This window comes from Macaca thibetana, chromosome 14 (genome assembly GCF_024542745.1).
Source record: "Macaca thibetana thibetana isolate TM-01 chromosome 14, ASM2454274v1, whole genome shotgun sequence".
Taxonomy (NCBI): domain Eukaryota; kingdom Metazoa; phylum Chordata; class Mammalia; order Primates; family Cercopithecidae; genus Macaca; species Macaca thibetana.
This window is the reverse complement of record NC_065591.1, coordinates 11,995,940-12,021,760: the sequence shown is the minus strand read 5'-3', so window position 1 is coordinate 12,021,760 and position 25,821 is coordinate 11,995,940. Positions and strand designations below refer to the sequence as shown.

General features: G+C 47.7%; 2 protein-coding genes across 5 annotated transcripts in view; both read right to left on the bottom strand.

Annotated features, from left to right (window-relative positions):
• Positions 1-25,763, bottom strand: part of RAB3IL1 (RAB3A interacting protein like 1) — a 44,462-nt gene extending 18,699 nt beyond the window's left edge. The window contains exon 1 of one of the 4 annotated variants that reach the window (XM_050756945.1): positions 25,230-25,763. In XM_050756945.1, the coding sequence (XP_050612902.1) occupies positions 25,230-25,258 (29 nt within the window). In that variant the 5' untranslated portion in view covers positions 25,259-25,763. Of the gene's footprint in view, positions 1-1,191; positions 1,446-4,190; positions 4,428-25,229 lie in introns of those variants that run through there. The other 3 variants (XM_050756944.1, XM_050756943.1, XM_050756946.1) reach the window with 3 other exon arrangements.
• Positions 1-25,821, bottom strand: part of FADS3 (fatty acid desaturase 3) — a 173,013-nt gene that overhangs the window by 41,733 nt on the left and 105,459 nt on the right. The gene's annotated exons all lie outside the window — the stretch shown is intronic.

The window sequence follows — 25,821 nt, the reverse complement described above, 5'->3', positions numbered from 1 at the left end:
TAAGGTCAGGAGTTCGAGACCAGCCCAATCAATATTATGAAACCCTGTCTCTACTAAAAATACAAAAATTAGCCAGGTGTGGTGGCGTGCACCTGTAGTCCCAGCTACTCAGGAGGCTGAGACAGGTGAATTGCTTGTACTTGGGCGGCAGAGGTTGCAGTGAGCTGAGATCTTGCCACTGCACTCCAGCCTAGGTGACAGAGAAAGACTCCGTCTCAAAAACACCTCACCCCTACCAGGAGCCCACTCTCTTCTGCAACCCCTGCTGGGGATGAAAGGCCATCTCTCCCCTGCATCGCAGCTCAGCCTTTGCTAGGTGCCATGGAGTGAAGTGGATCCTGCCTGCCTTTCCAGGGGGGACTTTGCTCACTCCCCAGCTGTAGCTGGGCAGTAGCCCTCTCCTGGGACCACTCATCTGACCCAGGGGGCACAGGAATACAACCTGTCACCCATTCGGGCCACATTTCCTGCAGGACCTGGTCTTTCCAGGCCACTGGGGAGTGTTTGGCCAACTCCACAACAACACAACCTTTCTGCACATACAGGGAGGGGGTGCCACATCAGATGGGCCAGGAACTGCAACTGCCCCTGAGAACCAATGGCCTGAACAGACATAGCCACAGGGGCCACTAATCCAGAACCCGGAATCTGTGCTACCCCACTCCAGGCTGCAGGGCGATCCCACCCCACACCTCTGAGAGCCTCCGCACTTCGGGAGCCCCACAAGGAGGTTCTGCCCTCAACTTGGGAGCCGCCCTGGCAGAGACCCAGCCCCTCTTTCCCAGCTACACTGCTTTCCAAGAGTTCATCCAGCCGAGGGGGTTGAGGGACGGGTTGCGAGGGTGGACTGGGGGTCTCTCCTCTAGGTGCATGCCCCAGAGTCGTGCACACTCTTCCCCATACCCCGACTCTTCTCACTTGCGCTCCTGATGATCTAGGAGGAGTTGACGCTGTCACCCCGGGACGGTCGGCTGCCCACCCTTCGCATCCTGCACCCCGAGAGAGACTCCCGACCCCTCCCCCGGAGTCTCCCGGCCGCAAGTCGGCTCGCCTGCAGGCAGGGCGGGGGCGCACAGCACCTCTGGGTGGCGGCGCAGATCCGGCGGGGACCCCCCCCCCCCCAATCATTCTGTCCCGGGAGGCAGCCGCGGCCCAGACCCGGCGCGGGACCGCGAGCGCGCGCGGACCTACCCGCTCCACATCCCGGCGCCTCGGGGCGCCCGGGCGTTTGTTCCCAGCGCCGCCGCCGCGTCCTCCCCGCGCCGCGTCCCCGCCCGCCGCCGACTCCTCCCGGGGCCGAGCCGCCCCACCGCCTGTCAGCCCAGCCCGCGGCCGGTCAGTAGGTCTCAGCTGCCTGGGCTCGCGCCCCCCAGCCCAGCCCCGACCCTGCCCTGGGCGGGTCACGTGGCGGAGGGGGGCGGCCCGAGGACACGTGCCCGGCCCCGCCCCTCGCCGGCCGGGCGCTGGGATCGGGCGCGCGCTCCCAGGGCCCGGCCCCACCCGGCCCGCCGCGCCGGGACAAGGAGACCGCGGCGCGGGGAAGGAACCCGGCCCCCAACATCCCGCGGCCCGCGCCGCGCTCAGACTCCCTAGCTGACTCGTCCTCTCCAATCGCCCTCTGCACCACCCACTTTGGGCCACCCCTGCTCAAGAACCTACAATGGCTCCCGGGCTCTCAGCTCTTGGATTCTCACACAGATTGTCACTTAAGGCCAGCAGACACCCTCCCCCATCCTCACCGGCACTCCTTCCCTAGTCTATCTGCTTAGTGCCTGTCCCTGTGCAACATCCTGCCTGCTGGGAAGGGGAGGGGACAAACCCGAAACAAGTTTTCTGAGTCCTACTCTCTGAGTTTTACCCCGAAGGAGTTTCCACTTCTGGTCCAACTCTCCTCACCCAGCCTCCTGCCTCTTAACACACTGTGCCCATCCCTGCCTTTACCCACCATCTGCCCTCTGGATAGTATTCCCCACCCCACCCCCACCAACACACACACATACGCACACCTGTCTGGTTCCTCATCCTCCGTGAAACCTTTCCCTGAATCCCAGACCACTGGTCTACCTGTCCCTCAGTTCCTCTGTCCCACCCATTCTGAGTCCTGATCATTGTTCTCAACTTCAGCCTGGGACTGGACCAGTAAGAGCAGAACCCCTCTTCTCTCCCACCAGGAACCATGGCTCCCACCTTCCCTGTCTGGGGGAGGACTGGGAGCTTGGGGGGAGGTACTTGCCCTTCTAGGTGCTACCAGAGGTCCTAGTGCTGAACCCCTCCAGGCCCACTGACTCAGGCCCCAGGCTCAAGTTAGTCAGATCTTCATTTGAGGACACATTTTATTCATTCATTCAACTCATTCATACATTCAGCCACTCCATCTGAGCATAGTCTATGGGCCATGCAAGGGCTGGTGACCCAGAAGGAAACTGTGCAGACATAGGCTCTGCCCTCCTGGGGCTCCATGATGGAGGATGGAGGATGAGGGAGGTATTCTCTAAGACCTCCATGTCCAGAGTACAAATAGACAACAGTGCTCTTTCCCCACTGGGCATAGTGCACAACAAGGTAGGGAATCTGGAGAGTGGAGGCGAGGCTGGATTCTATGCCTTGCTTGCTCCCTTGGCCAGCATTTTGTGCAGTGAACAACCTTGGCAGTTCTCCATAGCATCCCTTCCAACTTTCTAGAATCATTCAGCCCAGGCGTCCCATAGCCATCACGCAGCAGGGCAGTTGTTTCCATGGCCATGGCTTCCAGAGGGCAGGGATTCTCTCTTTCTTGGAGCTGTGTTCCCTCACCCCGCCCCCAGCCCAGCTCAGGGTCTGGCCCACCCAAAGCAGATGTCCACATGTGTTTGCTGGCTTGAATCCCTCATCAGTAGGTCTTGAGCAACTGTTGTCTTCCTGGCCCTTGTTTTGTTCACTATTTAGAGAAGGAGGAGAAAATGACACAAAAGGAACCCAGCACAGGGCCCTTGCCCTCAAGTCTTCACAAGCACCGGGAGGAGATAAGTCATGGCAACCCAGACCAGTGGGAGATAAAGTGGGTGGAGGAGGCGTCAGCTCAGGGCTATGTCCCTGGAGGAAGAGTCCTCAGCCTGGGACAGCTGGTGGACTGGGGAGGCCCTTGAGCGAGGTCTCGAAGGACAAGTGTGTGGTCACCACTCAGAAAGCATCGACACTCAATTTCTAACCAAAAATAGCCTGTCATCCATGCTTCCTGCTACCATGGACTCCTAGGCCTCACTGCCTCCCCCAGTAGGGAGGACCCTACTGCTCAGCTGAACTTGCTCCTCAGCCAAAAAGGATGGGCTCAGAGAAGTTAAGGAACTTGCCAGATATCACACAGCCAGGGGCAGTGGGGCTGAGTCCTCTTACACCAGTTTTCCAAAAAGACCATCCAGAAACTAGAAGCTCACTGGCAGCTGCAGCTGTGTGCAGCCAGGCAGCAAGAGGTTCCTGAGCACAGGCTATAGGTTCCTGGCCAGTGGCAGGGAAGGGAGAAATAAAAGTTGTGTCTGGGCCAGGCGCGGTGGCTCACGTCTGTAATCCCAGCACTTTGGGAGGCCAGGACAGGCGGATCACCTGAGGTCGGGAGTTTGAGACCAGCCTAACCAACATGAAGAAACCCTGTCTCTATTAAAAAATACAAAATTAGCTGGGCGTGGTGGTGCATGCCTGTAATCCCAGCTGCTCAGGAGGCTGAGGCAGGAGAATCGCTTGAACCCGGGAGGCAGAGGTTGCTGTAAGCCGAGATCGCACCATTGCACTCCAGCCTGGGCAACAAGAGCGAAACTCCATCTCAAAAAAAAAAAAAAAAAAAGTTGTGTCCTCTGCCCACAAGCCACTGCCCTCCTGACCCTCCCTCCCTCTATCCCCCTCTGCCTGCTACATCCCAAGCCTGACAGCCTTGACCACAGACCCTTGGCTGAAGGCAGCTGAGGAGTAGGAGACAGTCAGCCTGGATGACCCAGGCCCTGATTCTGGACTTACAGGTCTGACCTCAGCTCACTGTGTGACCCAGGACGAGTGTCTTGCCCTATCTGAGCTTCAGTCTCCACCTCTCTACAGCCACCAAATTGGACAAGACAGTCAGAGCCATTCCCTAGGACTCTCTGAGCCCAGCTTCTCACACCGGCTGCCCTGAAGCTCGCCAAGATTCCCCCTCCCCTCCATGCCGCAGGTCCTGAGCTCACCTTTCTGTGCCCCAGGACTCTTCTCTCAAGCTCCCCTCAAGTGCAGGGCACAGGCCTAATGGGGCGTAGCGGACAGTCCCTGCACTCATGGCCAGGAACACGGGGCATGTCCCTCGGGCGGGGCACCTGGCGTGCTCCTCAGAAGAGTCCATGCTTGGAAGGCCAGACTGAGGGTCCCTCTGGAGGGTGCTGGGAAGGGAGGTAGCAGGAGCCTTCTTCCCCCCACTAGGCTGGGCCTCACACTAACCTTTGCTATCTCCTCAGAGCAGCAGCCTGGGAGGGAGGCACCACCTCCCAGGACAGCCGCTATCTCCTTCAACCCCGTAATTATTAACTCCTGTGGCTCCTCAGGCAGCAGAAGACACTGGGCCCTCCTTCCTGGGCTCTGGGCCAGGGGAGATGAGACACCTCAAGAGGAGGCCCCGTGTTTCAGCCAGGCTCCCAGATGGTCTACTTGTCCCCTCGCCACACAGGCTGGGGCGTTGGAAACTGCCTGTCCAGCCTTGACCCTGTCATAGCTGTCGTAAGCTGGCTGTGGAGCCCTGACAGGCCCTCCCGACTGTGACCACAAGCCTGAATATCCACTTAAAACTTTGTTATTGGCCGGGCACGGAGACTCACGCCTGTAATCCCAGCACTTTGGGAGGCCGAGGCGGGCAGATCACCTGAAGTCAGCAGTTCAAGACCAGCCTGACCAACATGGTGAAACCCCGTCTCTACTAAAAATACAAAATTAGCCAGGCATGGTGGCGCATGCCTGTCATCCCAGCTACTCGGGAGCCTGAGGCAGGAGAATTGCTTGAACCTGGGAGGCGGAGGTTGCGGTGAGCCGAGATCGTGCTATTGCATTCCAGCCTAGGCAACAAGAGCGAAACTCCGTCTCAAAAAACAAAACAAACAAACAAACAAAAAACTGTTATTATTATTATTTTTTAATTCTTTTTCTTAGATTTGAGATTCCTAGTTTTGTCTTTTTTTTTTTTTTTTTTTTTTTTTTTAATTTTCAAGGCAGGGTCTCACTCTGTCACCCAGGCTGGAAGGCAGCCTCAAACTCCCCGGCTCAAGCCATCCTCCCACCTCAGCCTCCTGAGCAGCTGGGACTCCAGGCATGTGTCACCATGCTTGGCTAATTTTTAAATTTTTTTTTTTGTTTGGAGAGACGGGGTCTCGCTACCCTTAAAACTTTTCACCGCCACCACCCAGGAACAACTCAGTGTTAGCAGCTGGGAGCACAGGCCCAGGGTCAGACAGGCTGGATTCAACCCCACTTTCAGACGGTGTGCCTTTGAGCACGTTAGCCTCTTTGTGCCTCAGTTTCCCCAACTATGAAATGGATTCTCACCCTCCAAAGCACACCAGGCCAGTTGCCACTGCCCAGATGTGCCCATTCCTCTTCTTTCCACATACTATCCCACCTGTCTGCAATCTCCACTGCATCCTGCCTCTGCTGGTAAGTTTCTCTTTTGTTCATACCCCCTCCTCTAGGAAGCCCTCCCCTGTGGGTTACTTTTTTCCTCTGCAGACACCAGAGCCCTCAGACACATGGTTAGCCCTGCACATGACAAACACCCCACGGAACTGGTGCACACTCCTGCAAGAACTGAGTGGCCCTCTGCGCAGAGGCTGGGCCATCCTCGTCACCCTTCTCAGTGTCCCCTTGCCTGGTACACAGACCCCATCCATCTGTGGGATGGTGTGAATGTGCCACCCTGTCTTCATTTGGCCCGAATTCTCATCCTAGTTCTGCCACTCGCTGGCTGTGTGGCCTCAGGCAAGTCACTTAACCTCTCTGGGACTCAGTTTCCTCATCTATATAAAATGGGAACAGTTCTCCCCTGTGAAGTAGTGAGTATTAAAGCAGATAACATTTGTGGCCAGGTGCAGTGGCTCACGCCTGTAATGCCAGCACTCTGGGAGGCCGAGGTGGGAGGATCGCTTGAGCCCAGGAGTTTGAGACCAGCCTAGGCAACAAACTGAGACCTCATCTCTATTATTAAAAACAAACAAACAAACAAAAACCCGTCTCTACTAAAAACACAAAATATTAGCCGGGTGTGGTGGAGGGCACCTATAGTCCCAGCTACTTGGGAGGCTGAGGCCGGAGAATGGCATGAACCTGGGAGGCAGAGCTTGCAGTGAGCCGAGATTGCACCACTGCACTCCAGCCTGGGCGACAGAGTGAGACTCTGTCTCAAAAAAAAAAAAAGGTTTAAAAAAAGAAGAAAGCCGGCCGGGCGCGGTGGCTCACGCCTGTAATCCCAGCACTTTGGGAGGCCGAGATGGGCGGATCACGAGGTCAGGAGATCGAGACCATCCTGGCTAACACGGTGAAACCCCGTCTCTACTAAAAATACAAAAATTAGCCGGGCGCAGTGGCGGGTGCCTGTAGTCCCAGCCACACAGGAGGCTGAGGCAGGAGAATGGCGTGAACCCGGGAGGCGGAGCTTGCAGTGAGTGGAGATTACACCACCGCACTCCAGCCTGGGCGACAGAGCAAGACTCCGTCTCAAAAAAAAAAAAAAAAAAAAAAAAAAAAAAAAAAAAAAAAAAAGAAGAAAGCCACAGGGGTTGGCTCATGCCTGTAATCCCAGCACTCTAGGAGGCCAAGGCGGGTGGATCATCTGAGGTTGGGAGTTTGAGACCAGCCTGCCTGACCAACATGGAGAAACCCTGTCTCTACTAAAAATACAAAATTAGCTGGGCGTGGTGGCGCATGCCTGTAATCCCAGCTACTGGGGAGGCTGAGGCAGGAGAATTGCTTGAACCCAGTTGGCAGAGGTTGCGGTGAGCCGAGATCCTGCCATTGCACTCCAGCCTGGCCAACAAGAGCAAAACTCTGTCTCAAAAAAAAAAAAAAAAGAAGATAACATTTGTGAAGTGTCTGCCACAGTGTGGACTGAAAGAAGTGTTCCCTATTCCCTTCTCCCTGGACTTCCCTCTTCTTTCTGGGTAGCCTCTGAGTCCCTGCTGGGGAGAAGCTGCCAGTTCCTCACACCCCGGCCCGCCCCGCCCAGCGGATAACAGTATCTCCCACTTGGGCTTTGGGCTTCGAAGCTCTCTCAGCCTAATGCAAACCAGATGCTGGCCTCCCTTTCCTGGCAATGAATTTTCCATGGCCTGCTCCCACCCCCTTCCTGTTTTTGCTCCTCTCTGATCCCCCTGCTCAATTCTCCTGTGTCCCCACCTTCCTCTGCTGGGCAACCTCTGGGCCCACCTGGAAACAATTAATGGAAAACAGGATGTGTGAAGGGGGGCATCTCCCCATCACCCCAACAAGGCAGGAGGGGAAGGGGCTTGGCCTGACTGGTGGCAATGTAGGTGGGACTTGTTCCCTCCCTGCCAAGGCCCCACAAGCCTCTTGTTGGGGGGGAGAGGGGAAACTGAGTCAGAGTTGCTGGAGACTGTATGGAAAAACCTGTTATGTTTTTGGACATTTAGACACAGCTTGGACTGGATGAGAAGCTGTGAGGATCTTGTCTTTGGCTGTAACTTCTTAGAAAAAAGGCAGAGCCAGAAAAGGCCCAATCCTCTCTTCTTGCAGATGAGGAAACTGAGGCTCAGAGGCTCATTCAGGGTCACTGGTGAGTCACAGCAAGAAGCAGCCGAGTCTGGGACATCTCGTCAGTAAAAGCTGCTGCCTGAAGTCACCTCCCCTGCTTGCTATCTCAGCGTCATTCCTGCCTGCCCTTCCCCTGCCTCTGCACAGAGCTCAGTCACGAGGGGAGGCTCACAAGGCCACCATCCGCCTGCCTGTGGCCCAGACACCTCCCGGCTGGCAGGCTCGAGGCAGCCACGCACACCTGGCTTGGCAGACTTTGAAGCAACTGGATTTTCCCCTGCAGGGCTGGGCACTGCAGTAAGCCCCAGGAACATGTGTGCAGGTGGACCCTTCCTTGACCCTGTGAACCTCCTCAGGTCAGCCAGCGCTGGTCCTCAGAGTGAGGGTTCCCCCATTTCCATGAACACAACAGCCCCAGGGCTCCTAAAAGCCGGTTCTGGCTGCCCCTCCCTCCGCCAGCTGTGCAGCGTGTTTGGACAGCGGGATGGAATGTTTTGCAGCCAAAGTCCTCCCTGGATCCCTGAGCTCAGATTTCAGGCAGGAGGGAAAGAGGACGCTGGCTCTGGCTCCAGGGAGAGGGGAGGCGACTCAGGAGGTCAAACTCGGGCCTGGAGGCTCCCTGCTCTCTCCCTAGGCCTGACCAAGACCAGACCCAGGCCCCTCAGGGAAGGGCAGGACAGAGGGCGTGGAGGCACCGAATGGGGTCACAGCTTTGGTCAGGCCAACCTGGTGAAGCCAGGCCCCAGGGACAGTCTGGGCTCAGGGAGGGGCTCAGCCCAGGACAGCACTTTGAGAACACTAAGATTCACAACAGACCTCCTTCGACCACCATCTCCATGTTATAGGGAGGGCAGTTGGGGTCCAGAGAGGGCAGGCACTTGTCCCAGGTGGCACAGCATGCTGGGAAAAGAGCTGGGCTGGCAGCCAGGCCTCCTGAAGCTAAACTTGCTGTTTTCACTGTCCAGGAAGTCTCCATCCTCACTCCCAGCCCCAGAGATAAAGCCCCAGCCAGTGAGTCTTCATCTTTGCTCCTTTCCCAAATGATGCAGGCAAAATAATCTACTCCCAAAGTCAGTTCACAAAGCAAGCACCGACACTGAGCTCCAGGCCAGCCTCTGAGAGACTGGCATTAACCTACTTGAGGACAAGGCAGAGGCCCTGAGAGACAGGATTCCTGGTCCATCTCCTGCTCCGGGGCCAGAGCTCCCCTAGTTCTCCACCACAGCTGCCCAGGCCCCTCAGGCGAAACGAATCCCTTCTCTGGCTGCAAAGACCCACGAGTTCTAGACACAAATATATGGAAGCTAGTTTGAGCCTCAGTTTACCCACCTTAAACCTGGGAGGATTATCTTTGTTCCACTTGACTTATCATATTGTGGGGTGCTGATGGTGAGGGGCGGGAGGTGCTGGTGAATCCCTTTGGAAATGTCAACATTTCAACATTTCCCGGTAATGAAACTGACCTCAAATGAAGAAGGAAGGAAGGAAGGAAGGAAGGAGGGGATTCCTTTGGGCCCAGATGGGCGTGGGAGTCCGACCAAGATGCCTGGGGCCTGAGCCGAATTCCTAGAGATGAAACCTGTTCGCCCACTCTCAACTCCTCAGAAGGAAAGCTCAGCCACCTCCTGGAATTATTAGAGAACAGATAATCCACCAGAAACCTTGAGGGGGAAACATGACCAGTGGAGGAGGGTGTGACCCCCAGAGAGCTGATGACTCCCTTCCAAGGTGGCAGAATGTGGGGTGAACTGGAGACTGTGCTGGGATCTTTACGTGCAATCTCAGACTCCGTTCATCCTCGCAGAGGCCCCACGGTCCTTGGTGGTCCTTCATTGCTTTCTGTTCCCATTTTAAAGATGAGGAAACTGAGACTTGGAAAGGTTCAAGGATTTGGCCAATGGCTAACAAGTAAAGGAACTCGGATTTTAACCCAGGTTTGTCTGACTCCAAAGCTCCACCACTCACTGCCTCAGGAGGAAGGAAGGGTAAGATGAGGCTTTTTAAAGAAAGTAGGGATTGAAGAATAAATAGGATTTAAATATCCATATAGAGCCGGGTGCCGTGGTTCACACCTGTAATTCCCAGCACTTTGGGAGGCTGAGGTGGGCGGATCACTTGAGGTCAGGCGTTCAAGACCAGCCTGGCCAACATGGTAAAAACCCTGTCTCTACTAAAAATACACAAATTAGCCAGGCGTGGTGGTGCACGCCTGTAATCCCAGCTACTCGGGAGGCTGAGGCAGGATAATTGCTTGAACCCAGGAGGTGGAGGCTGCAGTGAGCAGAGATCATGCCACTGCACTCCAGCCTGGGCAACAGAGCAAGACTGTGTCTCAAAAAAAAAAAAAAAAAAAAAAAAAAAGTCCATATAGAACTGAAGGATGGGCATTCCCTGCAGAGGGACCAACAGGTACAAAGGCCTGGAGGTGGAAAGGCACAACACAGAGAGGAACATTTGGGGGACAGGAAAAAAAGTCTGGAAAGGCAGCCTCAGATTAAATCCTGAAAAGCATTGGCGGCGAGTTAAAGAATTTGGACTTTATTCTAAAGGCTCCAAGGAGATGGTTAAACATTCTTGAGCAGAGGAGAGAAATGATCAGAGCCCTGCTTTGGGAAGATTAAATGGATAGCCGTGTGCATAAAAAATAGAAGTGAACACTTTTTACACATCTAGCAAAGGAGAGACTTTCTATACTTGGAAACATTTTGAAGAGATCTTAACAGAAAAAGATCAATAGATCCGTCCGCATTCAAGTGTAAAGCTTCTTTATGCTCCTCCCTGCCAAAAAAAAAAAAAAAAAAGCCAAAATTAAAAGGCAAATAACTTGGGGAAAATGTTCCCAGGCAATGGCAATGCGTTAATATCTTTAACATATAAAGAATTTGCAAAGATCAATAAGAAAAACACTGGGAGCTCAGTAGAGGTGTTCGCTCATTCATCAGATATTTAAGAACACACATGCCAAGTGCTGATGGCGTATTAGTGAGCCAGACAATGTTTCTGCACTCGTGAAGTGTACAGCTTAGGAGGGGATTATGTGTAGAGGGGGATTCGGACATCTAATTATAGCATGATATGGTTTGGGTATTTGTCCCTCCAAATTTCACATTGAAATATGATCCCTAATGTTGGAGGTGGGCCTTATGGGAGGTGTTTGAGTCATGGGGGCTTGGTTCCCTCATGAATGGCTTGGTGCCCTCTCTGTGGTCATAAGTTGCTGCAGGATCTGATTCTTTTTTTGAAATGGAGTCTCAGTCTGTCGCCCAGGCTGGAGTGTAGTGGCGTGATCTCAGCTCACTGCAACTTCTGCCTCCCGAGTTCAAGTGATTCTCCTGCCTCAGCCTCCATAGCAGCTGGGATTAAAGGTGTGAGCCACCATGCCTGGCTAAATTTTGTATTTTTAGTAGAGATGGGGGTTTCACCATGTTGGCCAGGCTGGTCTCGAACTCCTGACCCTGTGATCTGCCTGCCATGGCCTCCCAAAGTGCTGGGATTGTAGATGTGAGCCACACCTGGCCGGGGTACAGAAAACTTTTATTTGATCACTCTTTCTTGCCTGGTGCCAGGCCCATGCAATGCCACGATCTTGGCTCACTGCAACCTCCACCTCCCAGGTTCAAGCGATTCTCCTGCCTCAACTTCCTGAGTAGCTGGGATTACAGGCACCATGCCCAGCTAACTTTTGTATTTTTAGTAGAGATGGGTTTCAGCATGTTGGCAAGGCTGCTCTCAAACTCCTAACCTCAGGTGATCCACCCGCCTTGGCCTCCCACAGTGCTAGGACTACAGGCATGAGCCACCGCACCCAGCCAGATCTGATTCTTAAAGAGAGTCTGGGACCTCCCCCATCTCTCTCTTTTTCTCTCTCTCACCATGTGACATGCATGCCCCGCCTTAACCTTCCACCATGATTGGAAGCTTTCTGAGGCCCTCATCAGAAGCAGATGCTGGTGCCATGCTTCCCATACAGTCTGCAGAACTGTGAGCCAGAGAAACCTCTTTTCTATACAAATTGCCCAGTCTCTGGTATTCCCTATAACAATGCAAAACAGACTAACACACAGGACCACAGTTCAGGTACAAGGATAGGGGAAGTGCAAAGTCATCTGGGAGCACATCCAGGAACTCCTAACCTAGACTTAAGGTTAGGAGTCTGGAAAAATTTCGTGAGGCAGGAGTTTGGGAGTGGAAAGGGAGACCATTGAAAGAGTTGGGGCTGGCAAAAGAGTCAGGGGTTAGATCATGCGGGGCTTTGTATGTGGTATGGTTTGGCTCTGCCTCCCTGCCCAAATCTCATGTCGAATTGTAATTTCCAGTGTTGAAGGAGGGGCCTGGTGGGAGATGATTGGATCATGGTAATGTATTTATGTATTTCCCCGCTGCTGTTCTTGTGATAGTAAGTGAGTTCTCATGAGATCTGGGTTTTTTTTTTTTTTTTTTGAGACAGAATCTCACACTGTCTCCTGGGCTGGAGTGCAGTGGTGTGATCTCAGCTCACGGCAACCTCCGCCTCCTGGGTTCATGCCATTCTCCTGCTTCAGTTTCCCAAGTAGCTGGGACTACAGGCGTCTGCCACCATGCCCTGCTAATTTTTTTTTTTTCTATTTTTAGTAGAGATGGGGTTTCACCGTGTTAGCCAGGATGGTCTCGATCTCCTGACCTCATGATCCTCCTGACTCGGCTTCCCAAAGTGCTGGGATTACAGGCATGAGCCACCGCGCCTAACTGAGATCTGGTTGTTTAAAAGTCTGTAGCACCTCCCGCTTTGCTCTTTTCCATCTGCTCTGGCCATGTAAGATGTGCCTGCTTCCCCTTCACCTTCAGTTATGATCGTAAGTTTCCTGAGGCCTCTCCAGCCATGTCTCCTGTATAGCCTGCAGAACTGTGGACCAATTAAACCTCTTCTCTTTATAAATTACCGAGCCTTGAGTAGTTCTTATAGCAGTGCGAGAATGAACTAATACAGTATGCTAGGTAAGGAGTTCAAACTTTATACATAAACACAAAGAGGAGTCATTGAAGGATTTACACAGGAGTGTGATGTGAACAGATTTACATATCAAAAAGATGGCTCCTCTGGATAAGTATGGAATTGGTTGGAGAATCTCTTCTCCTAGTGATGTGGTGGACTTGGAGCAGAGAGGAATCTTCCTGCTACGGAAAAAAAAAAAAAAAAAAAAAAATTCTAGAAAGAAGCTATAATTCTTTGAGGACATGTTGTCTATCAAGCTCTAGGCCTTGTCTGCCAAAGCCACTTCCTTGCCCACAAAGGAAAGTACATCCAAAGCTGGGAGCTTGGCAGTGAGCATCAAGCAGTGAGCTCACAGAGATCACCAGCACATAAAGATGCTAGCCACTGTGAATAAGAATCAATAGAAACAACACACAACAGATTTAGATGCTACGGGACTCCAGGTAGTGGTCTCCTATATATGATATTGAAAGGTTAACGTATGAATTTTTAGAATCTATTTTTAAAGAAAAAGAACATACACAAAATTTACAAAAAAACAAAAAAAATTTGTTTTTAATTTTTATGGCTACATTATAGTTGTACATATTTGTGGGGTATATGTGACCTTTTGACCCAAGCATACAATGTATAATGATCAAATCTGGGTAACTGGGATATTCATCACCTCAAACATTTATCATTTCTCTGTGTTGGGAACATTACAAATCATCTCTTAAAGCTAATTTTGACATATATGATAAGTTATTGTTAATATAGATGTATGGGCGGGCATGGTGGCTCCCAGCACTTTGGGAGGCTGAGGCAGGTGGATCGCTTGAATCCAGGAGTTCGAGACCAGCCCGGGCAAAGTGGTGAAACCCTATCTCTACTAAAAACACAAAAATTAGCCGGGTGTGGTGGCACGCGCCTATTGTCCCAGCTACTGAGGAGGCTGAGGCACGAGAATCGATTGAACCCAGGAGGCAGAGGTGCAGTGAGCTGCCAAGATTGTACCATTACACTCCAGCCTGGGTGACAGAGTGAGACTTGATCTCAAAACATTTAAAAAAAATATTTTTAAATGTACGAACGGAAGATGAATAAACAACAAGAGATTATCAAGGAGAGCCAAGCAGTTTTTTTTGTTTGTTTTGTTTTTTTTTTGATACAGAGTCTTGCTCTGTTGCCAGACTGGAGTGCAGTTGCATGATCTTAGCTCACTGCAACCTCTGCCTCCTGGGTTCAAGTAATTCCCCTGCCTCGGCCTCCTGAGTAGCTGGGAGTACAGGTGTGCGCCACCACACCTGGCTAATTTTTTGTATTTCAGTAGAGACAGGGTTTCACTATGTTGGCCAGGATGGTCTCGATCTCCTGACCTCAAGTGATCCGTCTGCCTCAGCCTCCCAAAGTGCTGAGATTACAGGTGTGAGCTACCGTGGGGTTTTGTTTTTTTTTTTTTCTTTCTTTTTTTTTGTGACAGGGTCTCACTCTGCTGTCGCCCAGGCTGGTGTGCAATGGTGCAATCTCAGCTCACTGCAACCTCCACCTCCCAGGTTCAAGTGATTCCCCTGCCTTGGCCTCCTCAATAGCTGGGACTACAGGCGCACACCACCACCATGCCCGGCTAATCTTTGTGTTTTTAGTAGAGACGGGGCTTTGCCATGTTGCCTGGGCTGGTCTCAAACTCCTGGGTTCAAGCAATACACCCGCCTCAGCCTCCTGAAGTACTGGGATTATAGACATGAGCCACTGCTCCTGGCCAAGCATAGACTTACAAAGTCTATGAAATCAATAATAGAAAATGGAGAATGGAGGGGAGGTGATATTTGTTTAATGGGTATGGAGTTTCATTTGGGAAGACAACATGGATGGATGATGGTTGCACAACAATGGGAATGTAATTAATGTCAGTAAACTATACACTTAAAAACGTTCAAAATGTTTTTTAAAAAGGCATATCTGACCACCTAAGCATAAGGATATGGAAAGGGTGAGCTTGAAAAAGTCACACCAAAAGTAAGCTGGTATTTCTGCATTAATAACCAATCTTTAAGATGAATCATGATGAATCATATGTGTAATCCCAGCACTTTCGGAGGCTGAGGAGGGAGGATCACTTGAGCTCAGGAGTTCGAGACCAGCCTGGGCAACATGGGGAGACCCCATCTCTACAAAAAATCAAGAATTAGCCAGGCATGGTGGTGCAGGCCTGTAGTCCCAGCTACTTGGGAGGCTGTGGCAGGAGGATCACTTTAGCCTGGGAGGTCAAGGCTGCAGTGAGTTGTAATCATGCCACTGCACTCAGTCTGGGCAACACAGCAAGACCCTGTCTCAAAAAGACCAAATTAATAGCAAACTTTAAGATGAAAAACATTATAAGGGTAGAGGTGGTCACTATGCAGTAATAATAAAATGATGACATTTAAAAAAATTCACCACATAGATATAACCATCTAAATTAATATGTGCCTAATAAAATAGCCTAAAATATTTAAAGCAAAAATAATTAAAGCTACAGGGGAAAATAGACACTTCCATCATTACGGTGTGAGATATCAACAAATCTTTCTGAATTATGGTTACATCAAGGCAGCAAAACATCAGGAGCTGGCGGCAGCAGAGACCACTGGCACTGGTAGAAAAAGCTGAAGTATAGAGCACTAGATCAAAGCAAATGGATAAGCAATTTGATCCCTAGGTCCCCTCCTCTACTCCATGCCACTGGCCAACTGCCCCTTTCTGAATCTAGCATAACACTGGAGATTTATTCTCTGGAGATGGCAAAACAGAAGGTCTTTGGGCCAGCAGCTGAATAAGGGGGTTAAGTGATTGTATACACACTGAAATCTGAGACCTCCTACCCTCTTCTCTCACTTGTCAGCCAAAATGGCAATTCACTCAGTCACTAGGAGGGTAAAGCCAGACCTTTACCCTCCAGACAGCCCCTCTATGTGACTCTGGCCGACCCAGGAAGAGAGATCTAAGACGAATGTTACCCAACAAAATATCCATCCGGCTCAAAGTCAACATGCTTGCCATTGGTTTTTCAGATCTCGCTCTTCATAATGAACAATCAAGGATTACTAGACAACTAAGGAGAACCTCTACCTTAAGAGAGACCAAACCTAGTAAGCAGAAAAAAAGCAACTTGCAGGAAAAAGAGACTCCGTAGAAAAAAGAAGAAGGAGAAGAGGAGGTGAAGAGGAGGAGGAGGAGAAGGAGAGCAAGGAGGAGGAAGAAGGAGAGGCATTAATAACCTCAGAGTGGGAAAAGAAGGTATTGTATTCATGAAATAGTAACCTGATTCTACGAAAGTAAACATTCACAGAGCAACAGAAACTACTGGAAAATGATATATTTTTTAAAAGCATGATGGTAGACATGAAAACAATGAGTAAGTTTGGAAGACACAGTTGAGGGAGTACCCCCCAAAAAGAAAGAAATGGAAAATAGTGAAAAGGTTAGAAAAGTAGAGAATCAATTTAGGAGGTTCAATGTCTGCATAAAGAAGGAACAGAAGAAAATGAAGGGGGTAAAGCATTAAATAAATAATTCAAGATTGTTTCCCAAAACTGAAGTATATAAGTTTTCAAATTGAAAAAGGCCACCTTAGCTGGACGTGGTGGCTCATATCTGTAATCCTAGCACTTTGGGATTCTGGTTTTTAAAAAAATTATTGTTATACTGTAAGATTTTTTTAATTGCTTATATCAGTCTTCATAAATACCAATTTTAATAGTTCATTCATTCAGCAGTTATTTGTTTGGTATTTCTTTGCCTGACAGTCACTCTTCCAGGCACTGGGTGTATAGCAATGAGCAAAACAAGGCCCTGGCCTATGAAGCTTACATTCTAAGCTTTATAAGGCTTACAGTGTAATAAAAGACATTAAAGAGAAATAAAATAAAAGACATAAATAAAAGAGAAATCAAAGACATAAATAAATAGATAGTGATAAAGTCTTCTCAAACTTTTTTTTTAACTCAGCATTATATCCAAGACTTACCTTATTTTATGTAACTATAGTTCATTAATTTTTTTTTTTTTTTTGAGATGGAGTCTCGCTGTATTACCCAGGCTGGAGTGCAATGGCACAATCTCAGCTCACTGCAACCTCCGCCTCCAGGTTCAAGCAATTCTCCTGCCTCAGCCTCCTGGGAAGCTAGGATTACAGGCATGTGCTACCATGCCCAGCTAATTTTTGTATTTTTAGTTGAGACAGGGTTTCACCATATTGGCCAGGCTGGTCTCAAACTCCTGACCTTGTGATCTGCCTGCCTCAGCCTCCCAAAGTGTTGGGATTACAGGCGTGAGCCACCGTGCCCGGCCAGTACATTCATTTTTATTGCTGTATAATATTTCATGATAGGACCATAACTGTAGTAGGATAAAAATGGCCTCTCAAAGTTACTGAATCCTAATCTTTGAAAACTGCAAATATTACCTTATATGAAAACAGAGTCTGTAAAGACATAATTAAGTTAAGGACTGTGAGATGGGGAGATTATTCCAAATTATTGGAGTAGACCCTAAATGCAATCACATGTATCCTTATAAGAGGGAGGCAGAAAGAGACCTGACACAGACAAAAGAGAAAAAGGCACAAGATGGAGGAGTGATGTGGCCAAAAGTCAAGGAGTGCTGGCAGCCACTAGGAGCTGAAACAGACAAGAAATGGATTATATAATAAAGATAAATTATAAAAAGAAAACAAATAGAAATCCTGGAGTTTTAAGTATGAGCTAAGAGGAACATTAAAAAGAAAAGAAAAGAAAAAAGTAAAAAGAAAGAAATTCTGGAGTTGAAGAGTATAATAACTGAAATAAAAATTTGCTAGAGGAGCTCAATATAGATTAGAGCAGGCAAAAGAAAGAATCAGCACACTTGAAGATAAGTCAATTGAGATTAACAATCTGAGGACCAAGAATGGAGAAAAACAAACAGAGTTTAAGAGACCCATGGAATACCATCGAGCATAACAACATATGCATAATGAAAGTCCCAGATGGAGAGGAGGGAGAGGAAGAAGACAGAATATTTGAAGAAATAATGGCCCAAAACTTTCAAAATGTAATGGAAGACTCAGTCTTTACATTCAATAAGCCTAATGAATCCCAAATAGGGTAAACACAACGAGATCAAAACCAAGATACATTAGAATCAAACTATTGAAAGACAAAGATAAAAAGAGAAACTTGATTTTTGTTGTTGTTGTTGTTGTTGTTGTTTTGAGACAGTCTCACTTTGTTGCCCAGGCTGGAGTGCAGTGGCATGATCTCGGCTCACTGTAACCCCTGCCTTCTCCATGCCTGGCTAATTTTTGTATATTTAGTGGAGACAGGGTTTCGCTATGTTGACCAAGCTGGTCTCAAACTCCTCACCTTAAGTGATCCACCACCTCAACCTCCTAAAGTGCTGGGATCACAGGCATGAGCCATGAGCCACCACTCCCTGCCCAAAAATAGAATCTTGAAAACAACAAGAAAAAGTGACTCATCATATATAAGCTAATCTCAATAAGATCAACAGTTTATTTCTCATCAGAAACCATGGGGGCCAGATAGTGGGATGATATATTCAGAAAATGCTGAAATAAACAAAAGAAGATTAAGATTTCTATATCTATCTATATATAACTAAGATTTCTATATCTGGCAAAGCTATCCTTCAGGAAAAAAAGGAGAATTCAAGACATCCCCAGATAAACTAAAGTTGAAAGAGTTTGTCACTAGTAGACCTGCCCTATAAGAAATGCTAAAGGGAGCTGTTCAAGTTGCTACTAAAGGACACTAGATAGTAACTCAAAACCACATGAAGAAATATTATAAAAAATAGACCTTAAGGCAAAAATTGTTACAAGGGACAAAGAGAAACATTTTGTAATGATAAAAGGCTCAATTCATCAAGAAGATATAACAATTATATATTTCACCTAACAGCAGAGTCCTCAAAGTATTTGAAGCAAAAACGGACAGAATTCAAAGTAGAAACAGGTCAGCAAGAATAGCTGGAAATATCAGCCGAGCACAGTGGCTCACGCCTCTAATCCCACCACTTTGGGAGGCCGAGGTGGGCAGATCACCTGAGGTCAGGAATTCGAGACCAGCCTGTCCAACATGGTAAAACACTGTCTCTGCTAAAAATACAAAAATTAGCTGGGCATGGCGGCACGTGCCTGTAATCCCAGCTACTTGGGAGGCTGAGGCAGGAGGATGGCTTGAACCTGGGAGGCAGAGGTTGCGGCGAGCCGAGATCATGCTACTACACTCCAGCCTGGTCACAGAGCAAGACTCTGTCTCAAAAAAAAAAAAAAAAAAAAAAAGTTAAAAATAAATAAATAAATAAAATAAAATAAAAAGAATAGTTGGAAACGTCAATACTTCACTTTCAATAATGGCTAGAACTACACACTAGATAAGGAAATATAAGACTTGAACAATGCTAACTCTACCCAACCATAGCAGAATATACATTCTTCTCAAACTACACATAAAACATTCCCCAGGATAGACCATATGTTAGACCACAAAACAAGTCTTAATAAACTTTAAAGGATTGAATCCATATGAATTATCTTTCTGATCACAATGGAATGAAATTAGAAATAACAGAATTAAAAGTGAAAAATTCACAAATATGTGGGAATTAAGCAACACACTCAAATGCCCCATGGATCAAAGAAAAAAATCACAAGAGAAATTAGATGAGATGAATGAAAATGAAAATACAGCATACTGAAACTTACCGAATACAGCAAAAGCAGTACTCAAAGGGAAATTTATAGCTGTAAAAACCTACATCAAAGAGAAGAAAGATCTCCAATTAATAATCTAAACTTCCAATTTAAGGAACTAGAAAAAGTAGAATAAACTAAACCCAAAGCAAGCAAAAGGAAGGAAAGAATAAAAATTAGAGTGGAGATAAATGAAATTGAGAAAAACAACAGAAAGAATCAATGAAAACAAAAGTTGATTCTTCAAAAAGATCAAGAAAATTGATGAAACTTTAGACTGACCAAAAAAAAAAAAAAAAAAAAAAAAAAAAAGAAGAAGACTCAAATTACTAAAGTTAGGAATAAGGCTGGGATGGCTCATGCCTGTAATCTGAGCACTTCTGGAGGCCAAGGTGGGGGAATTGCTTGAGCTCAGGAGTTCAAGACCAGCTTGGACAACATAGGGAAACCTTGTCTCTGCTAAAAAATAAAATATTAAAAAATTAGCCAGGTGTGGTGGCACATGTCTGTAGTCCCAGTTATTTGAGAGGCTGAGGCAATAGGATTACTTGAGCCCAGGAGATTGAGGCTGCAGTGAACTGTGATCCTGCCACTGCACTCCAGCCCGGGCAACAGAGTAAGGCCCTGTTTCTTACTTTGTTGAGTAAGAAATGAAAGTAGAAAAATTACTACTAGCTGGACATGATGTCTCATGCCTGTAGTCCTAGTTACTGGGGAGGGTGAGGCAGGAGGATTGCCTTGAGCCCAGGAGTACAAGGTTGCAGTGAGCTATGATCATACCACTTCTCTCCATCCTGGGTGACAGAGCAAGATGCTGTCTCTAAAGTAAATACATAAATGAATGAATAAAAATTAAAAATAAAAATGTGTCCAGGCATAGTAGTTATGCCTGTAATCCTGACACTTTGGGAGGCCAAGGTGAGAGGATGGCTTGAGACCAGGAATTTGAGACCAGCCTGGGCAAGATGGTGAGACCCTATCTCTACAAAAAGTTTAAAAATTAAGCTGGGCGCAGTGGCTCATGCCTGTAATCCCAGCACTTTCGGAGGACGAGGCAGGCGGATCACTTGTCAGGGGTTTGAGACCAGCCTGGGCAACATGGTGAAACCTTGTCTCTACTAAAAATACAAAAATTAGCGGGGCATGGTGGCACTTGCAGGTAGTCCCAGCTACTCAGGAGGCTGAGGCGCGAGAATGGCTTGAACCTGGGAGGTGGAGGTTGCAGTGAGCCGAGATTGTACCACTGCACTCCAGCATGGGTAGCAGAGCGAGACTCCATCTCAAAAAAAAAAAAAAAAGTAAAAATTAGCCAGGCACTGTGGCACGTGCCTGTAATCCCAGCTACTTGGGAGGCAGAGGCGGGAGGCTCCCTTGAGCCTAGGAATTCAAGGTGGCAGTGAGCTATGATCACACAACTGCACTCCAGCCTGGGTAATAAAGTGAGATTCTGTTTCTATAAATAAATAAATACATAATAAAATAAATAAAACATTTTAAAAAGAAAAACTACTACCGACCTTAGAGATACAGAAAGAATTACAGAAGAACACTATGAAAACTTGTATGACAACAAATTAGATAACCTAGAGTAAATGAACAAATGCCTAGAAACCAAAATTTCCTCAAGAGGAAACAGAAAACGTGAATAGACCTCAAACACAAGATTGAATCATTAATACAAAAACTTTCAATAGAGAAATGATTAGGAGCAAATAAAGAATAAACACCAATCCTCAAACTCTTCCAAAAGATAAAGAAGAATATACTTCATAACCCATTCTCTCATGCCAGTATTACCCTAAAACTAAAGCCAGACAATATCTCACAAGGAAAGAAATATACAGACCAGGTCAGGTATGGTGGCTCACACCTGTAATGCCAGCACTTTGGGAGGCCAAGGCAGGCAGATCACAAGGTCAGGAGATCAAGACCATCCTGGCTAACACAGTGAAACCCCGTCTCTACTAAAAATACAAAAAAATTAGCTGGGTGTGGTGGCGGGCACCTGTAGTCCCAGCTACTCAGGAAGCTGAGGCAGGAGAATGGCGTGAACTTGGGAGTTGGAGCTTGCAGTGAGCCGAGATCGTGCCACTGCACTCCAGCCTGGGCAGCAGAGTGAGACCTCATCCCAAAAAAGAAAAAGAAAAAGAAAAGAAATATACAGACCAATATCCCTTATGAATATAGATGCAAATATCCTCAATCAAATACTAGCAAATCCAATCCAGCAACATGTTAAAAAGATTATACATAATGTCCATGTGGGATTTATCATGGAAATGCAAGCAAGGTAGTTTAACATATGAAAATCAATGTAAAGGCTGGGCATGGTGGCTCATGCCTGTAATCTTAGCACTTTGGGAGGCCTAGATGGGCAGATCACGTGAGGTCAGAAGTTCGAGACCAGCCTGGCCAACATGGTAAAGCCCCGCCTCTACTAAAAATACAAAAATTAGCCAGGTATGGTGGCGTGCACCTGTAATCCCAGCTATTTGGGACGCTGAGGCAGGAGAATCGCTTGAAACCAGAAGGTGGAGGTTGCAGTGAGCTGTAATCATACCACAGCACTCCAGCCTAGGCAACAAGAGCGCAACTCCGTCTCAAAACAAACAAACAAAAAACACCTGAGCTCAAACAATCCTCCCTCCTTGGCCTCCCCAAATGCTGGGATGACATGCACGAACCACTGCACCTGGAAAATCATGACGTGATCTTATATGTAACAAACCCTAAAGAATCCACACAAAAACTATTACAGCTAGTAAATAAATTAAGCAAAGTTACAAGATACAAGGTGAATATACAAAAATGAGCTGTATTTCTATACATTAGCAATAAACAATCTGAAAATAAAATTAAGAAAATAATTCAATTTACAAAATGGAACTTCATTATTATCAAAAAGAATAAGAGACTTAGGAATATTTTTAACCAAGAAGATGCAAGACTTGTACACTGAAAACCCGACAACACTGGTGAATGAAACTAAAGAAGACCTAAATAAATGAAAAGACATCTGATGTTCATGGATTGGAAGACTTGATGTTGTAAAGATGACTAAGTGATCTACAGACTCAGTGTAATCCCCATCAAAATTCCAACTGCGTTTTATGCAGAAATGGGCAAGACAATCCTAAAATTCATATGGAATTGCAGTGGACCCCAAAGAGCTAAAACCATCTTGAAAAAGAACAAAGTTGGAGAGCTTACACTTCCTGGTTTTGAAATTTCTGCATAACTACATCATTAAAACAATGCAATATTGAAGTGACACATAGCTCAATAGAAGTGCTATAGAAAGTTAAACCATATATGTATTATCAATTGATTTTCAACTGCCAAGACAAGTCAAAATAAGCTTTTCAACAAATATACATAGATAAGAAAATGGACCTTTACCTCAAATGATATATAAAAATAACCTCAAAATAGGTCAAATTCCTAAATGTAAGAACTAAAGTGATAAAAGTTTTAGAAGAAAACGTACAGGTCAGTCTTCATGACCTTGGATTTGACAGGGTCAAAATTTATCAAAATTAAAATTTTAATTTTTAAAATTCAAAATGAATTAAAAACTTTATGCAACAAGGAACCTCCTCAAGAACGTAAAAAAGATGACCTACAGAATGGGAGAAAATATTTGTAAATCACATATTTGATAATGACCTAGTATCCAGAATATATAAATGATTCTAACAACAAGAAGAAGACAAACAATCCAACTGAAAAAATGGGCAAAAGACTTGGGTAGACATTTCTCCAATGAGGATAAACAAATAGCCAATAATCACATGAGAAGATGCTTAACACTGTTTGCCATCTGGGAAATGCGAATCAAAACCACAATGAGATACTACTGCACACCTACTAGGATGCCTTTAGCATAAATAAATATGTAAACACTACATACGTAAGTGGAAAAGGTGAATTTTACAGGACATGGATTGTACCTCAATATTAAAATTATAAAAAAAGACTGGAAGGAAATACATCAAAATGATAACCTTGTTTGGGGGTTTGTTTTGTTTTAAACTGCTCTGTAGTTTCCTAATTGTTTATAACAAGCATTTAGTACTTTTGAAGTGTAAACAATAATCTTAAATCTCTCTTGTAATTGTATAAAGCAGGTATACATGAATCTTCCTCCCCTCCTCTCCCTCCCTCCCTCCTTCAAAATGAATTAAAAACTTTTATGCATCAAGGAACCTCCTCAAGAAAGTAAAAAAGATGACGTACAGAATGGGTCCCTCCCTCCCTCTTTCCCTTCCTTCCCTTCCTTTCCTTCCTTTCCTTCCTTCCCTTCCTTCCTTTGTTGAGACAGGGTCTTGCTCTGTCACCCAGTCGGGACTGCAGTTCTGAGCTGGTGTGATCATAGCTCACTGTAGCCTCAAACTCCTGGGCTCAGGCAATCTTTCAACCTCAGCCTCGCAAAATGCAGGGATTATATGTGCGAGCCACTGCACCAGGCCGGCTTCTGCTTTGGTAACAAGCTTCCAAATGATGTAACTGGGCCCCAGGCCTCAGATTGAGAAGCCAGGTTGTAGAAGTCAGTAGCAGGAACGAATGGATGGACTAAGCAAATCAGCAAAGCAGAGGGGCCGACAGAGAAAAGGACGATGCTCCCAGGCCCCTCCCCTGGGAGCCTATATAATGTAGGACATATTTACACTAAAAATTATTCACTTTTGTATCTGAAATTCTTATTTGCCCAACTGTCCTGTAGTTGTTTTTGTTTTTGACACGGCGTTTCGCTCTTGTTACCCAGGGTGGAGTACAACGGTGTGATCTTGGCTCACTGCAACCTCCATCTCCTGGGTTCAAGTGATTCTCCTTCCTCAGCCTCCCCAAGTAGCTGAGATTACAGGCGTGTGCCACCATGCCTGGCTCATTATTTTTGTATTTTTAGTAGAGACGGGATTTCTCCATGTTGGCCAGGCTGGTCTCGAATTCCTGACCTCAGGTGATTCACCCGCCTCGGCCTCCCAAAGTGCTGGGATTATAGGCATGAGCCACCACGCCTGGCCTGGCCTGTAGTTTTATTTGCTACGTCTGGTAGCCCTAGCATGGGTGGAGAAGGCTGTAGCTGTGGGAGCCCAGCCAGCCTGCATCTGAGGCAGGGAAAGGCAGCTAAGGCAGCCTGCCCTCAACCCATCGACCTGACAGATAGTGGCCAATGTGGCTTACTCCTCATCCAGCCTGCCCTTGTGCTGTCCTCCCCCACATCCACCCACTGTGACGGATGGATGACCCTTCCTCTTCCCCAGGGGTTGTTTTGATGATTAGATGACATTTCTAAAGAGAGCTTAGTGCACTGCCTGACATCCAGTAAGTGGTCAAGATGGGGAGAAATGATTATTTCTACTGTTCTTGCCCTCTCACAGTGGTCACCGCAGCGCTAAGCACGGTCGGTCGGCATTCAGTGCTCACCATGGAGTGAACCGCAGGAGCATCCTGGAGAAGTGGAGATGCTGCACTCACCTAGACAGGCGGCCTACTGTGACTTCAGGCAAGTCATTTTCCTTCTCTATACCTCAGTTTCTTTGTCTGCAAAATGAGCAGCTGGACGAGAAACTTACCATTCTTTCACAGCACGTCAAACTCAACATGCCCATCTGAGCTGAGGACACTGAGGCTACTCCCTGGGTGTGAACCTTTGACGGCATCCAGGTCCTGTAGAGTTGTCTAGGAGAAGCCTGACCCACGATGTCCTTTCCGCTACTCACCTGCCATGAGCCCCAGTTCTGAGCTGGAGGGGTGGGGGTAGGTGGAAGGTGGATAGGGTCAGTGCCTCACCTGGCCAGCTTCAGCGTGGCAGAGTCCATGGGGGAACTCACAGCCTCGTGTCTCTAGTTGGTCCGGCTCTGGTCTATTCCATGCTATTCCGTTGTCATGGGCAGGACTGGGTTTGATGAAGTTGGACCTAGGTGTATCCCAGCCTCTCCGGCCTTCCCTGGTTTCTGTCGTCTTTCCGTGGTGCCCAGGGCTTATGTGTCCATCTCTTTGAATGTTGAGTCTACTTCACCCTTCAGGGATCAGGGCTTCCTGAGCTCAGGGTGGAGGTGCTGTTGTCTGTCTGGCTTCCAGGCCCTGGACTGGCAGTGTCCCCCAACACCCCTGTCCAGCTATGCCAAGCCCCCTCCTTTTCTTTCTTGGCCTCTGCCCTGTTTGTTCTGTGACTGGCCCAAGAGAGGGGTGTGGGCTGGCAGGTGTCCCACATAGAGCCTGGAGGCAGCATCCAGGCCTGGCTGACTCACTCCAGGGCCCCCTGCCCACTGCCCCCAGCCAAGCTGGGTCCCCTTCTTCCTGCCCAGCTGAGGCAGGGCCTAGAAGGGCACCGTGGCAGGCTCTCTGTGATGCTCCTGTTGCCATGGTAATCCTAGGTGAG